Source organism: Quercus suber, unplaced genomic scaffold (assembly GCF_002906115.3).
Source record: "Quercus suber isolate HL8 unplaced genomic scaffold, Cork oak 2.0 scaffold_612, whole genome shotgun sequence".
Taxonomy (NCBI): Eukaryota; Viridiplantae; Streptophyta; class Magnoliopsida; order Fagales; family Fagaceae; genus Quercus; species Quercus suber.
Window position 1 is genome coordinate 1702 of NW_027070055.1, and position 12673 is coordinate 14374.

At 39.0% G+C, this 12673-nt stretch overlaps 1 protein-coding gene, 2 long non-coding RNA genes and 1 pseudogene across 3 annotated transcripts; 2 read left to right on the plus strand and 2 right to left on the minus strand.

Moving 5' to 3' along the window:
* The first annotated feature begins 348 nt into the window (after positions 1–348).
* On the plus strand, positions 349–1992 carry LOC111995577 (uncharacterized). Its single transcript, XM_024027481.1, has 2 exons — positions 349–1341; positions 1645–1992. The coding sequence occupies exons 1-2, from the start codon at positions 349–351 to the stop codon at positions 1990–1992; spliced, it is 1341 nt and encodes a 446-aa protein (XP_023883249.1).
* Positions 1993–8994: 7002 nt separating this feature from the next.
* Positions 8995–10168, minus strand: LOC136061094 (protein PYRICULARIA ORYZAE RESISTANCE 21-like; annotated as a pseudogene).
* On the plus strand, positions 9543–11330 carry LOC136064030 (uncharacterized). The gene is made up of 2 exons (XR_010625682.1): positions 9543–9654; positions 11026–11330. It is a non-coding gene; the product is annotated as an uncharacterized LOC136064030 (long non-coding RNA).
* LOC136064029 (uncharacterized) lies at positions 11094–11670 on the minus strand. The gene is made up of 2 exons (XR_010625681.1): positions 11381–11670; positions 11094–11286 (listed from the first exon to the last, which is right to left on the minus strand). It is a non-coding gene; the product is annotated as an uncharacterized LOC136064029 (long non-coding RNA).
* Positions 11671–12673: the final 1003 nt, after the last annotated feature.

A 12673-nucleotide genomic window follows, 5' to 3' on the forward strand; every position in this document is an offset into this window, starting at 1 on the left:
AGGACAAATTTGCCAAAGAACCAACTTAAATGTTCTTATTAGGGGGTGGAAACACTTGAATTGTACTATTTGGTATAAACAATTTAAAAACTTTATAAAAAAATTATTAAAAAAAAAAATGACACACACACACAAATAGCAACAACAATACGTATGTGATAAGAAAGAATTTTGGGAGAGTGTGTGGCATAAAAAAAAGAGGAAAAATATGAGTCCCTCCAAACACCGGACTCTCTCTAGAGAGGAGGAAGCTGAGTTACTGCGAAGCAAAAAAAAGGTGAAAGACGTTCACCATGCTAATTCAATGACGGTCCAAATGAAGGTAGTCAACCACAGAGACACCAGAGTATGGGGGGGTCGCCTAAAACTTCCTTTAGGGACAAACTAGTCGGAGAAATCCCAGGAGCGTTCGCAAAAGCTTTTGACTTTACGGATTTGATGGACGATGACGCCGAGTCAGATGATGAGATTGCTGACCTCCGGGAAGGTTTAGCCGCGGTGCAGCTATCCAAGGAAACCAAGCTGCGAATTCGAGGACCGTGGTCTCAAACGCTGATAATCAAACTGTACGGAAGATCCATGGGTTTTAACTTTCTCCAAAGCAAGCTTCAACTTCTTTGGAAACCAGCCGGAAGGTTGGACTGCGTTGATCTAGGATATGATTTCTATTCCGTTCGGTTCACCCTGAAAGAGGATATGGATTCAGTTTTAGAGAAAGGCCCTTGGTTCATCGGAGGGCAATTTTTATTGATCCGACCTTGGGAGCCTTTTTTCAAACCAGCGGTGGCCAATGTTTCATCGATAGCGGTGTGGGTCCGGCTACATGCGTTACCGTTGGAACTTTATGAAACGGAGGTACTTGAACAGATTGGGGATGCCATTGGTAAAGTTTTACGGATTGATGCACAAACTGCCATGAAAGCGAGAGGGAAATACGCAAGATTATGTATTCAAGTGGATATGAATAAGCCTCTCATTAATACAGTGCTTATAGGTAAGTTTGAGCAGCCGGTGAGCTATGAGGGGATCCAGAAGTTGTGTTTCACGTGCGGTAGGCTAGGACACAAGAAAGATGATTGCCCACACATCATCCGGACCGCTACATCGCCGGAGATAGGAGGTAACGATGACCATGGTGATTCTGCAGGGTCACGCATGGTGCATGACATGGATAGTACAATCGCTGGGGGTGGCATGTCAGAAGGTAGTGGAACAGCTAAGGATAACGACTCGTACGGGCCTTGGATGTTAGTGACACGCAAGAAAGCTGGACAGCGTGGCATAAAAAATTCCACAGTTGTGGAAGGACACACAGGATCGTGGAGAGTAGTGGTTCACCAGGTAGGTGGACATGGGCTTTCAATGGAGCCCAATCCATTGGGCTGGGCCAAGGAGACTAGTCCGTAGAAGAATGGTTCTTTGGAACCCAGCGTTAAGGTAAATCATTTGGACCCATTTCGTGTGGGGACTAGTTCGAATGGACATGTGGTCAGCCCACACTTGAGCCCGTCAGTAAGGGGTAAAAAGGGGTTAGCAAGGAGTAGGACCATATCTACCCACACAAAGTCAGAAGCTCTTAACACCCAGAATTGGAGTTAGCGCATCTCTGATGGCAGTAAGAGTAGATCTGATAACAACTTTCAGTTTACAACTCCGATTCAAACCGAAGTGGGGCTTAGAGTTAAGGGGAAGAGTAGTGGAGATTCCGGAGGAGGAGAAGGTTCCGTTGAATGCTCAGCCCGATCCAGTGGGTGTGAGGTTGGTGACGGTACTGGGTATCTGACTTGCCACCAAGCCGTGACAGGTGTTTATTCCAAGCCAGGTGTTCAAGCCGACCCCGCTGTCCAGCTGACTCTCAACAGTAAGGTTAGTGAACAGGGGGGTTTTGTTGTAGTGTCCGATTCTGCTCTCAGGGAGGGGTTGGATAAAGAAAATGATGGTGAAGCTGGGATGGATTATGAGGATGGTGGTGGAGTTATTGCTCCTGCCTGATGTGGTTCCTTTTCTCATAAATCATATAATAATGAATATTATAGTTTGGAATAGCAGGGGTGTTTTGAAGCCTAATTTTCAGAAACATGTAAGGGATTTGGTTGGGATCCATAATCCGGCAATCATGGTAATTATGGAAACCCGTCTTGGAGGAGATAGAGCAAGGGAGATCACTGACAGGCTCCCTTTTGATGGTGCAATTCATACGGAGACAATTGGCCTCTCGGGAGGTTTATGGTTGCTGTGGAACACTGATATAGTGGACATTGAGCAGTTGGCTACTATAGAACAAGAGATTCATGTTGAAGTTAAGGTACTATCCTCTAACCTCTCCTGGTTTTTTACTGCAATTTATGCTAGTCCTAGGAGTGAGGAGAGATGTGTTTTGTGGAATAATCTGTCCAGAGTAGCAGAGATGCATAATAAACCCTGGGTGATAGCTGGTGATTTTAATGAACCCTTAATTGATGAGGATAAACTGGGGGGTAGACCAGTGAGCATCAACAGATCCCTTCTATTCAAGGAGTGCTTAGATAGGTGTAATATAGTGGATTTAGGTTTCAATGGGCCAAGATTCACTTGGACAAATAAGAGAGATGCGAATTGTTTTATCCAGGAAAGGATTGATAGATATTTCATGAATCCAAGTTGGTGTCTCCTATATCCAGAAGCTAGAGTTTCGCACCTCACGAGATGCCATTCAGACCACTGCCCAGTTCTTCTTGAAACTCTGCCTAGTAGGATGAATTATCTGAACAGATCGTTTCGGTTCCAAAGCTTTTGGCTCTCCGACCCTTCTTTTCCGAGAGTTGTCAATCAGGCATGGAAGAGGTCGACGGAACTTCCGGAGAATATAGAGAATTTTGCTAAGAAGACTAAGCTGTGGAACAAGAATCATTTCGGGAATATCTTTGCTAAGAAGAAGAGAATCATAGCGCGGCTAGATGGGGTCCAAAGGGCAATGGCGAACAATCCTTTCCCCCCTCTGATTCAGTTGGAATATCAGCTTCTTAAGGAGTTGGATATGGTGAATGGCCAAGAAACGGAGCTCTGGGCCTTAAAAGCTAGAATGAATTGGTTGGTGATGGGTGATCGCAGTACTTCTTTCTATCATGTATCAGCTCTTGCCAGGAGGAAAAGGAACCACATTGTGTCTGTTAAAAATATGGTCGGGGACTGGATTGTTGAGGAAAGAGAAGTTATGAATTATTTTAGGAAAGGTTTCCATGAGCTTTACACCACTTCTCAGGACTCGGCCACAGGGGAGTTAAATTACCATTCTCAATGGCAGGCCAAACTTTCGGAGGAAGAAAAAGAAAGTATCAGCCATATGGTGTCAGAGGAGGAAATTTCAGTTGCTTTGTGGTCCTTGAAGGCTTTTAAAGCCCCTGGACCGGATGGCCTACATGCAGGCTTCTTCCAGCGGTTTTGGGTCATTGTGGGAGACTCGGTTAGAGAAGAAATCAAGAAAGTGTTTAGGGAGAGGAAAGTTCCTGACTATCTCAATAACACAAGCATTGTCCTTATCCAGAAGGTTCAAGGTCCGAAGACAATTGGGAGTTACCGGCCAATAAGCCTTTGTAATTCAGTGTACAAGATCATCTCCAAAGTGTTGGTTGGGAGAATTCGCCCTTATTTGGATAAGATTATTTCCCCTTGTCAGGCAGCCTTTGTTCCAGGAAGACGGGGGGTGGATAATGCAATCATTGTCCAAGAGGTCATTCATACAATAGGTAAAACGAGAGGGAAAGTGGGGTACATGGCAATTAAAATTAACCTAGAGAAGGCGTATGATAAGCTTGAATGGAGCTTTATTAAAAGTATGTTGAGTAGATTCAATCTTCCTTTTTGCCTCATTGAGATTATCATGAGTTGCATTACCACCGTCACAACTTCTATCCTCTTCAATGGAGGTAGCTTGGAGCCATTTACACCAACTAGAGGAATAAGGCAAGGGGACCCCCTCTCTCCGTATATCTTTATCATGTGCATGGAGTATCTTGGTCAGCTAATCCAAGAGAAGTGTGAAGAGGGTGTTTGGAAGCCAGTGAAAGCCTCAAGAAGTGGCCCCTCCTTTTTCTCATCTGTTTTTTGCCGATGATTTAGTCCTTTTTGCAAAAGCTAATACTGAGAATTGTTTGGCTATTAAAGATGTTCTTGATAAGTTTTGTACAGATTTAGGTCAGGTTATAAGCGAAGCTAAATCTAGAGTCTTCTTTTCCCCAAATATTGGCCAAGATGAAGAGGAAACTTTGGTCTCCATTCTTGGGTTTCAATCTACTAATTGTTTGGGGAAGTACCTTGGCTTTCCCATTAGGCACAGCAGAGGATCGAATCAGGATTTTAATTTTGTGCTAGACAAAGTTAAGTCGAAACTCGCCGGATGGAAGGCAAACCTCCTATCTATGGCTGGGAGATCAGTCTTAATTCAAACTGCCTCTTCGACCATTCCGTCTTATGTGATGCAAAGCTGTATGCTGCCTAGGAAGGTGCTAGAGGGAATTGACAGAGTAAATAGAAACTTCCTTTGGGGCTCCTCGGAAAATAACAAAAAAATGCATTGGATAGGTTGGAAAAAGGTTACTAGACCAAAGGAAGACGGGGGCTGGGCCTCCAAATAGCCAGGGGTAGGAATACAGCCTTGCTTGCAAAATTAAATTGGCGGTTTCACACCGAGGAAAAAGCGCCGTGGACTAGGGTGTTGAGAATGAAATATTGTAATCATCAACGGGTCAATTCGAGGAATGTTAACAAGCTATCCAGCTCTAGAGTGTGGAAGAGTTTAAAGAAGGGTGAGGAAGTGTTCAAGAAAGGCATCAGATGGTTACTTGGGGCTGAAAGCAACTTGGATTTTTGGCATGATAATTGGTTAGGGATTGGGCCGTTAAGGCAGGCCATTATTGGTCCCCTGACGTTAGAATCTGCCGGGTTTAAAGTTAAGGATGTTGGTCATTTTGGTGGTTGGAATTGGGAAAAAATGCAGATGGAGTTGCCAAATGATATTAAAAGAGTTATTCAAGCCACTCCCATTCCCATTGCAGCGAGATCAGAAGATAAACTGGCATGGAAGCTTTCAACCAAGGGAGATTTTGACTTAAAATCAGCGTATTCTCTGACCTTAGAGTCTAAATTGGAGGTGCCTTTCAGGGGGAAGTGGATTTGGAAGCTTAAAACCTTGCCAAGAATCCAATTTTTTGTTTGGCAATGTATGCACCAAAGCATTGGTGTTAGGGAGTGCCTCTCAGCACGAGGCATGGCAGTAGATAATTCGTGTCCCATCTGTCATAATGGTACTTAGAGTATAATTCATGTTTTGAGGGACTGTCCATCAGCTAAAGCCATTTGGCACCAACTTGGTGTTCTTTCTTCGGACCCTGCGTTCTTTACAGAGAATCTTAAGGAGTGGTTGTTTTCTAATTGCAATGCTAAGCCGGGTCATAGGCCTGGTCAGTTACCGTGGTTTCAGGTTTTTCTATTTGCAATATGGATGATTTGGAAAATTAGAAACCATCATGTGTTTAAAGGTGAAGTGCAGAACCCGAATGTAACGAAGGAGATTTTGGCCCGTGCCATGGAATACAACTACTGTGCAAGCAGTCACACAGCAGCAAAAAGCGTGGTGTTGAAAAGCATTAGATGGGAGAAGCCCAATACCGGCTGGAAAAAGCTCAACACGGATGGTTCTTCAGTTGATTCTCTTGGATTGGCTGGAGGTGGAGGTGTAGTAAGAGATGAACAGGGGAATTGGGTGCTTGGATATGCCAGGAAAATTGGTTCGGTGAATAGCTTTCTAGCTGAGTTGTGGTCCCTTAGAGATGGGTTATTCCTTTGTGTGCAAGCCCAAGTTCAAGCACTGATGGTAGAGATGGATGCCAAAGCCTTGGTTGATGCGTTTTCAAGCCAGACTAAAGCTTATACTATTGTTTCTTCCTTGAGGGAAGACTACAGAGATTTGGCAACACAGATCCCCCAGGTCAGTTTTAAGCATGTTTATAGAGAAGCAAACATGTGTGCAGACCATTTGGCGAAACTAGGAGCATCCATGGAGACTGATTTTGTTTTCTTTTCTAGTCCTCCTGTGGACATTATTTCTTTTGTTGAGGCTGACTGCCGTGGGTTATATGTAAATAGGCTTTGTCCTGCTTCTGTATTTCCGGTTTAGTTTTAATGTTACAATCCTTTTCTACCAAAAAAAAAAAAAAAAAAGATAAGAAAGAATTTATGCTTTTGAGTGCCATAGTGATATTGATCTAAATAGTGTGCAGTTTATAGTAAGCTCTATCCTTTTGTAACATGGTCTACAATTTGTAATGTTGATGACATCCTCTTCATCTCCTTTCTTTCTTCTTTTATTCTATTTGAGGAAATAGGTGAAGGATTGCTTTCTTGTTATTTCCTTTGTGTGGCAAATTCATGAAAAATGCTAGGACATACCCCTAAACTTTGGGCTAGTGGTCTTTTAGCCAATTTGTTCTCTTTTTTTTTTTTTTTTTTTTTTTGAGAAATCCAATTTGTTCTCTAAAGTTTATACATGTGTCAAATTGATAATTTTGTTAGTATGTCATTTAAACTGACTAACGTTACTCACTTGACACCAATATAGACAAAAATTACTAAACACAATTGCAACACAGAGAGAGAGAGAGAGTCTCAATCGAACCATTGCATCGCCAGACTTTGTGTTCCCACCGCAAATTTGTCCATCTGTGGTATTGACGGTACGTAGTTCGACCAGAGCAACCCAAAATTTTGGTACATGAAATTCCACTAACTAGTGCTTTAAGAAATAAAAGAAAATAATAAGCAACACAAAATTGGAAGACAAATATGCAAGCAACAATATCCATAGTTTTTATAACTGGACCGACCAATTTGAACGGGTTAACCGAGACTAGAGGTCAAGCCGATTTGTTAGACCTATAAACCAACCAGTTCAGGGGTTTATGGTTTTTTCTTTTCTTTTCTTTTTTTTTTTTTTTGGGAAAAACCTTGATAATTACACATAGCTACACACGCCACAAATTCTATTTGACACGCTAATCATATAGGAGCATTTTAGTAAATTCTTCAAATTTTAATACTGTACAATAACTTTTACTTTTTAGCTACTCACTTTTTTAAATACACTTTCCAATAGATTCTCTATCCCATTCTTTATCTCATTTAAATATTATTTTTTCATTAATTCTTTATTCTTTTTTTTAATCATTATTTATTCTTCCTATATTCATTTCCAACAATTATATTTTTTCAATGAAAAGTGTTATATTCACAACATTTTTTCGTAATACTTTTACAAGAATTATATCAAAATTTTATGTGAAAAGTTGTTACTAGTTCTAATTTGAACCCACAGCTGAAATTATTTTTTTTACTCACCAATATTAACTAATAACAATTTAGTACTTGTCAAAGGCCTTGTAATTGAATTGACACCTCTCCATGTACAAACTACAAAGTGATTGGGGTTTTAGAGGGAAAGGATTCGAGCTGTGGGTTAGCAACATGTTGTAATTATTTCTCAAAAAAAAAAAAAAATCTATTACTTAAAATTTATTGTAAAAATATTATGGTAGCATTTCTCAATTAAATTTTTTTATTTTTTATATTATTTTTCCTTTCATTCAATTCATTCTCATCCATATCCATATGTTTTCATTTCTTTTTTTCTTTTCCTTTTTCTTTTTTTCTCCTCCACACACGTGTCCGGCCTATCTCTACCCACCCCACCCTTTCTTTTATTTCCTTTTTCTCCCTCACATTCAAGAACATTCCAGCAGCTTTTTTTTTTCTCCAGCTCTCTCTTTCTATTTTTTTTTTTTTTGAGAAGCAACGGAGAGAATGAGATAAAAAAAGAAATCCAGAGGAGAGAGAAAGAATTGATATAATAGTAGCTGGTATAATTTTTTAATAAAATAAATTTAATTGCTAATGTACAGTAGCTTATTAGAATTGATGAGTTACTGTTCATGAGCCAAAAAAAATTAAGGGTTTAGAGAATCTATTAAATACTATTTTTTTTTTTTTTGTCTCATTCTCTATTATAGAAATTATTTTACTTTTAGCTACACCGTTGGAGATGCTTTAAACAAGTTAGTATGTTGTGTTCTAAAGACACTAACTCTTATATTTATTTTTCGAATAAGTGAATAAACAATTTTTTTTTTTTTTGGTCATAGTTTGACCTCAATCTAACCTCAAAATCTTGAATATCTCGTTTTTTGGTTCTTTTCTGGTTTGGGTTTCAAACCATGACAATATCCAAAGCAAACAATGAACGGTAAACAATAGGGATTTCACATAATTAGCTATATATAAAAGGTTAAGGTTTTGTGTAGAGAATCGCCAATGGCACCACCAATAGTATTGCCGACAGCAACTTTGGTGATGACATGAGCCAAAAAGCAAAACTCTCTTGTCGACAATCTATTAAACCCATCTTCCCCAATCCTTCCACCCTCTCTCACAGCCGGCCACCACGTAGTCATAAATGTTGTTGTACTTGAATGGTAAGATCAACGACAGGACCACAAAGTTCAATGATGCAACAAATCAATTAAGAAATCCACTCTCCTCAATTTCTCTCTCTCTCTCTCTCGCAATCGGTTGCGATTGTGTTTGATATATTTTGTTGATGTATGTGTCATGTTAACGTTAGTCAATTTAAAAGGTAGACTAACATAATTATCAATTTGACATATTTGGGAAATTCAAATCGTAAATTGGCTATTGGCATATACAGAAAACGAAAAGAAGGTATGTCTCTTTTCATACCACAAACGAGCAAAGAAATTGATTGAGGTACACCCAATTGCATGAGGTAATGTAATATAAAATTAATTAAGCTCGTTGGCTAATATTATTTGGCCAAATAATGTGCACCAACTAGCATAATTTGACATTTGCGTACGCAGCCATTAATGACCCTAACATGAAGAACTCATTACGGTTTTAGTTAAAACAGGGGGAATCAAACGTCGCAGTACATATTGGAAGATGAAATGATTAATAGAAGCTTTTTTTTTTTGAATAGAAGCTTTTTATTATTTGAAAAAATCATTACAACTCAAAGTAACACTAAAATGAACAACAAATTATCCCACCGACATGACAGTAACCGAACCCATGTAATAATATCCTTATTATTATTAATAATATATATATTTGTTTGTAATCCTATAATTCAAACCCAGCCAAAACCATGTGAGACATAGGCAACTAGAGCATCATCAACATCATCATCATCATCATCATGCTATGAAGATTCCATTTTTTTTTTACATGATGGAGCATCCAGACGAATTTTCTTCACTGAAGTAATCACATGGACTCACGTAACTACTTCTATACCACACCACCACCACCGTAACTATCATAAATGGGCCTTCCATAGTAGCCATCAGAAGATGGGGGTGACCTACCATGACCAGAGTAGCATGGGCCCCACCATGACCCTCATAGCATTCAGTGCAACAAGTCCGAAATACCGGGTAAGCCAGTTGTGGTGGATACTGTGGTGGTGGTGGTGGTGTTTCTTTAGGCTTTTCAGGCTCTTTTGGTTTTTCCTTAGGCTTCTCAGGCTCTTTCGGCTTTTCAGGCTCCTTGGGCTTCTCAGGCTCTTTTGGTTTCTCTTAGGCTTCTCAGGTTCTTTAGGCTTTTCAGGCCCTTGGGCTCTCAGGTTCTTTCGGCTTTTCAGGCTCCTTGGGCTTCTCAGGCTCTTTTGGTTTCTCTTAGGCTTCTCAGGTTTTTTGGCTTCTCAGGTTCTTTTGGCTTTTCTTTAGGCTTCTCAACCTCCTTGATCTCAATGCTCTTAATGGTACTACCACCCTTGCAAATTATCTTTGCTTAATCTTTTCAGGAGAGCAACATACCACTTTGATTATCACAAGGTTTTCCTTCTCGTTGTATACCTGGTCTTGTATTTCTCTTGTTCACAAAGATTACAACACATAATAACTCAGTTTTCTTTTTAGCCACATGAAAAAAAAAACACAAACTTGTTCATTCGATCATATATACACCTAAAAAAAATTGAACTTAAGAAAGAGAGACTCACGAGGGATTCTACAAAGCACTTTCTTGATCTTCTTGTAGCAGCGACTGCACTGAAGGTCGACCTTGATCACCATCAATGTTGTCTTCTATAAAAAGCAAAGAAAATTTTGGTATATATATCATCCATATTTAAGACAAAAAATACAAAGCCAAAGAACAATTATGAGCAAAAAGAGAAACTTGGAGATGTTGCCGACAGAATAATCAGAAAACAAAAAAAAAAACAGTATCAGGTTCTGACATAAACAAAGAGTTTCAGCGAAAGAATAAGTGGTAGGAGCCAAAAACAAAAGAGTAACTATTGACACAAAATCCCCACCACACAAAAAAAATAGAAGAGACTGGAAAATTATCATCAAATGGGTATTTAATCAAAATTTTTTTTTTTTTTTTTTTTATTATTTGAATAGAACTCAGAGTAACGGGGAATCATTACAACTCAGAGTAACACTAAAATGAACAACAAATTGTCCCCACCGACAGTAACCGAACCCATGTAATAATATCCCTATTATTATTAATAATATATAATATTTGCTTGTAATCCTATAATTCAAACCCAGCCAACCGGAACCATGTGAGACATAGGCAACTAGAACATCATCAACATCATCGTCATCATCATGCTATGAAGATTCCATTTTTTTTTTTACATGATGGAGCATCCAGAGGAATTTTCTTCACTGAAGTAATCACATGGACTCACGTAACTACTTCTATACCCACCACCACCACCATAACTATCATAAATGGGCCTTCCATAGTAGCCATCACAACATAGGGGTGGCCTATGACCAGAGTAGCATGGGCCCCCACCACGACCCCCATAGCATTCAGTGCGACAAGTCCTAAATACCGGGTAAGGCGGTGGACATTGCGGTGGACAGTGCGGTGGTGGACAGTGTGGTGGTGGTGCTGGTATTTCTATTGGTTTTTCTTTAGGCTTTTCAGGCCCCTTGGCTTCTTTTGGCTTTCCAGGCCCCTTGGGCTTCTCAGGGTCCTCAGGTTCATTCGGCTTTACAGTCTCATTGGGCTTCTCAGGTCGCTTTTTAGGCTTCTCAACCTCCTTGATCTCAATGCCCTTAATGGTACTACCACCCTTGCAAATTATCTTTTGCTTAATCTTTTCAGGAGAGCAACATACCACTTTGATTATCACAAGGTTTTCCTTCTCGTTGTATACCTGGTCTTGTATTTCTCTTGTTCACAAAGATTACCAACACATAATAACTCAGTTTTCTTTTTTAGCCACATGAAAAAAAAAAACACAAACTTGTTCATTCGATCATATATACACTAAAAAAAAAATTGAACTTAAGAAAGAGAGACTCACGAGGGATTCTACAAATCACTTTCTTGATCTTCTTGTAGCAGCGACTGCACTGAAGGTCGACCTTGATCACCATCAATGTTGTCTTCTATAAAAAGCAAAGAAATTTTGGTATATATATCATCCACATTTAAGACAAAAAATACAAAAGCCAAAGAAGTGAAGAACAATTATGAGCAAAAAAGAGAAACTTGGAGATGTTGCCGACAGAATAATCAGAAAAAAAAAAAAAAAAAAAGTATCACTGTATCAGGTTTTGACATAAACAAAGAGTTTCTGGGAAAGAATAAGTGGTAGGAGCCAAAAACAAAANTCTTCTGAGCCTGTTCTGACCCGTTTTGGCTTGAAATAATGCCAGAAGAACTTTTTTTAAAAAAATTTTTTGAATTTTTTTCAATTTTTTTGGAATTTTCTAGTTTGGGTTGGGTAGATTTTTTTTTTTTTTCTCTTTTTGGCCTATTCTAACTTGTTCTGGCTTGAAATAGTGCCAGAATGGGGTTTTTTTTAATTTTTTGAATTTTATCACTATTTTTTTTCAAAATTTTCTAGTTTGGGTTGGGTAAATCAGTCCCGAATGAGGATCCCTTTCTTGCCTGTCTCGAACAGTTTTGCCTGGATAGTGCCAGAAATGGTTTTTTTTTTTTTTTTAATTTTTTTGCTATTTTTTTTTTCGGAATTTTCTACTTTGGGTCGGGTAGAAACCGTCTAGATCGAAAATTTATTTTCTCTCTTTCTCAGCATATCCCGACCTGTTTTTGGCTTGAAATAGTGCAAAATGTAGTTTTTAATGTTTTGAATTTTTTTGCAATTTTTTTCAGAATGTTCTAGTTTCGGACGGTTAGAAACGGTCCAGATCGAGAATTTTTTTTTCTCTCTGTCTCAGCCTGTACCAACCGTTTTGGCTAGAAATATTTCTAGAATGTGGTTTTTTAGGTTTTGAATTTTTTTTGCTATTTTTTTGGAATTTTCTAGTTGGGTCAGGTAGAAATGGTCCAGATCGAGTATTTCTTTTTCTCTCTTTCCGGCCTGTCCCGACCCCTTTTTGGTTGAAATAATGCTAGAACCAGGTATTTATTTTTTGAATATTTTCTTATTTTTCTCAAAATTGTCTAATTTGAGTCGGGTAAAAAAGGTCCAGAACGAGAATTTATTTTTCTCTCTTTCTAAGCCTGTTCCGACTCGCTTTGGCTTGAAATAGTGCTAGATGGAGGTTTTTTAATTTTTAGAATTTTTTTCTATTTTTAGTGGGATTTTCTAGCTTGGTCGGGTAGAAACGGTCTAGATCGAGAATTTATT

Bases quoted from the DNA above. Each gene is read 5' to 3' on its own strand.
- LOC111995577 (XM_024027481.1), top strand. From the start codon at position 349: ATGGGGGGGTCGCCTAAAACTTCCTTTAGGGACAAACTAGTCGGAGAA. The intron at 1,342-1,644 runs GTAGGTGGACAT...AACAACTTTCAG, and splicing joins GGAGAGTAGTGGTTCACCAG to TTTACAACTCCGATTCAAAC.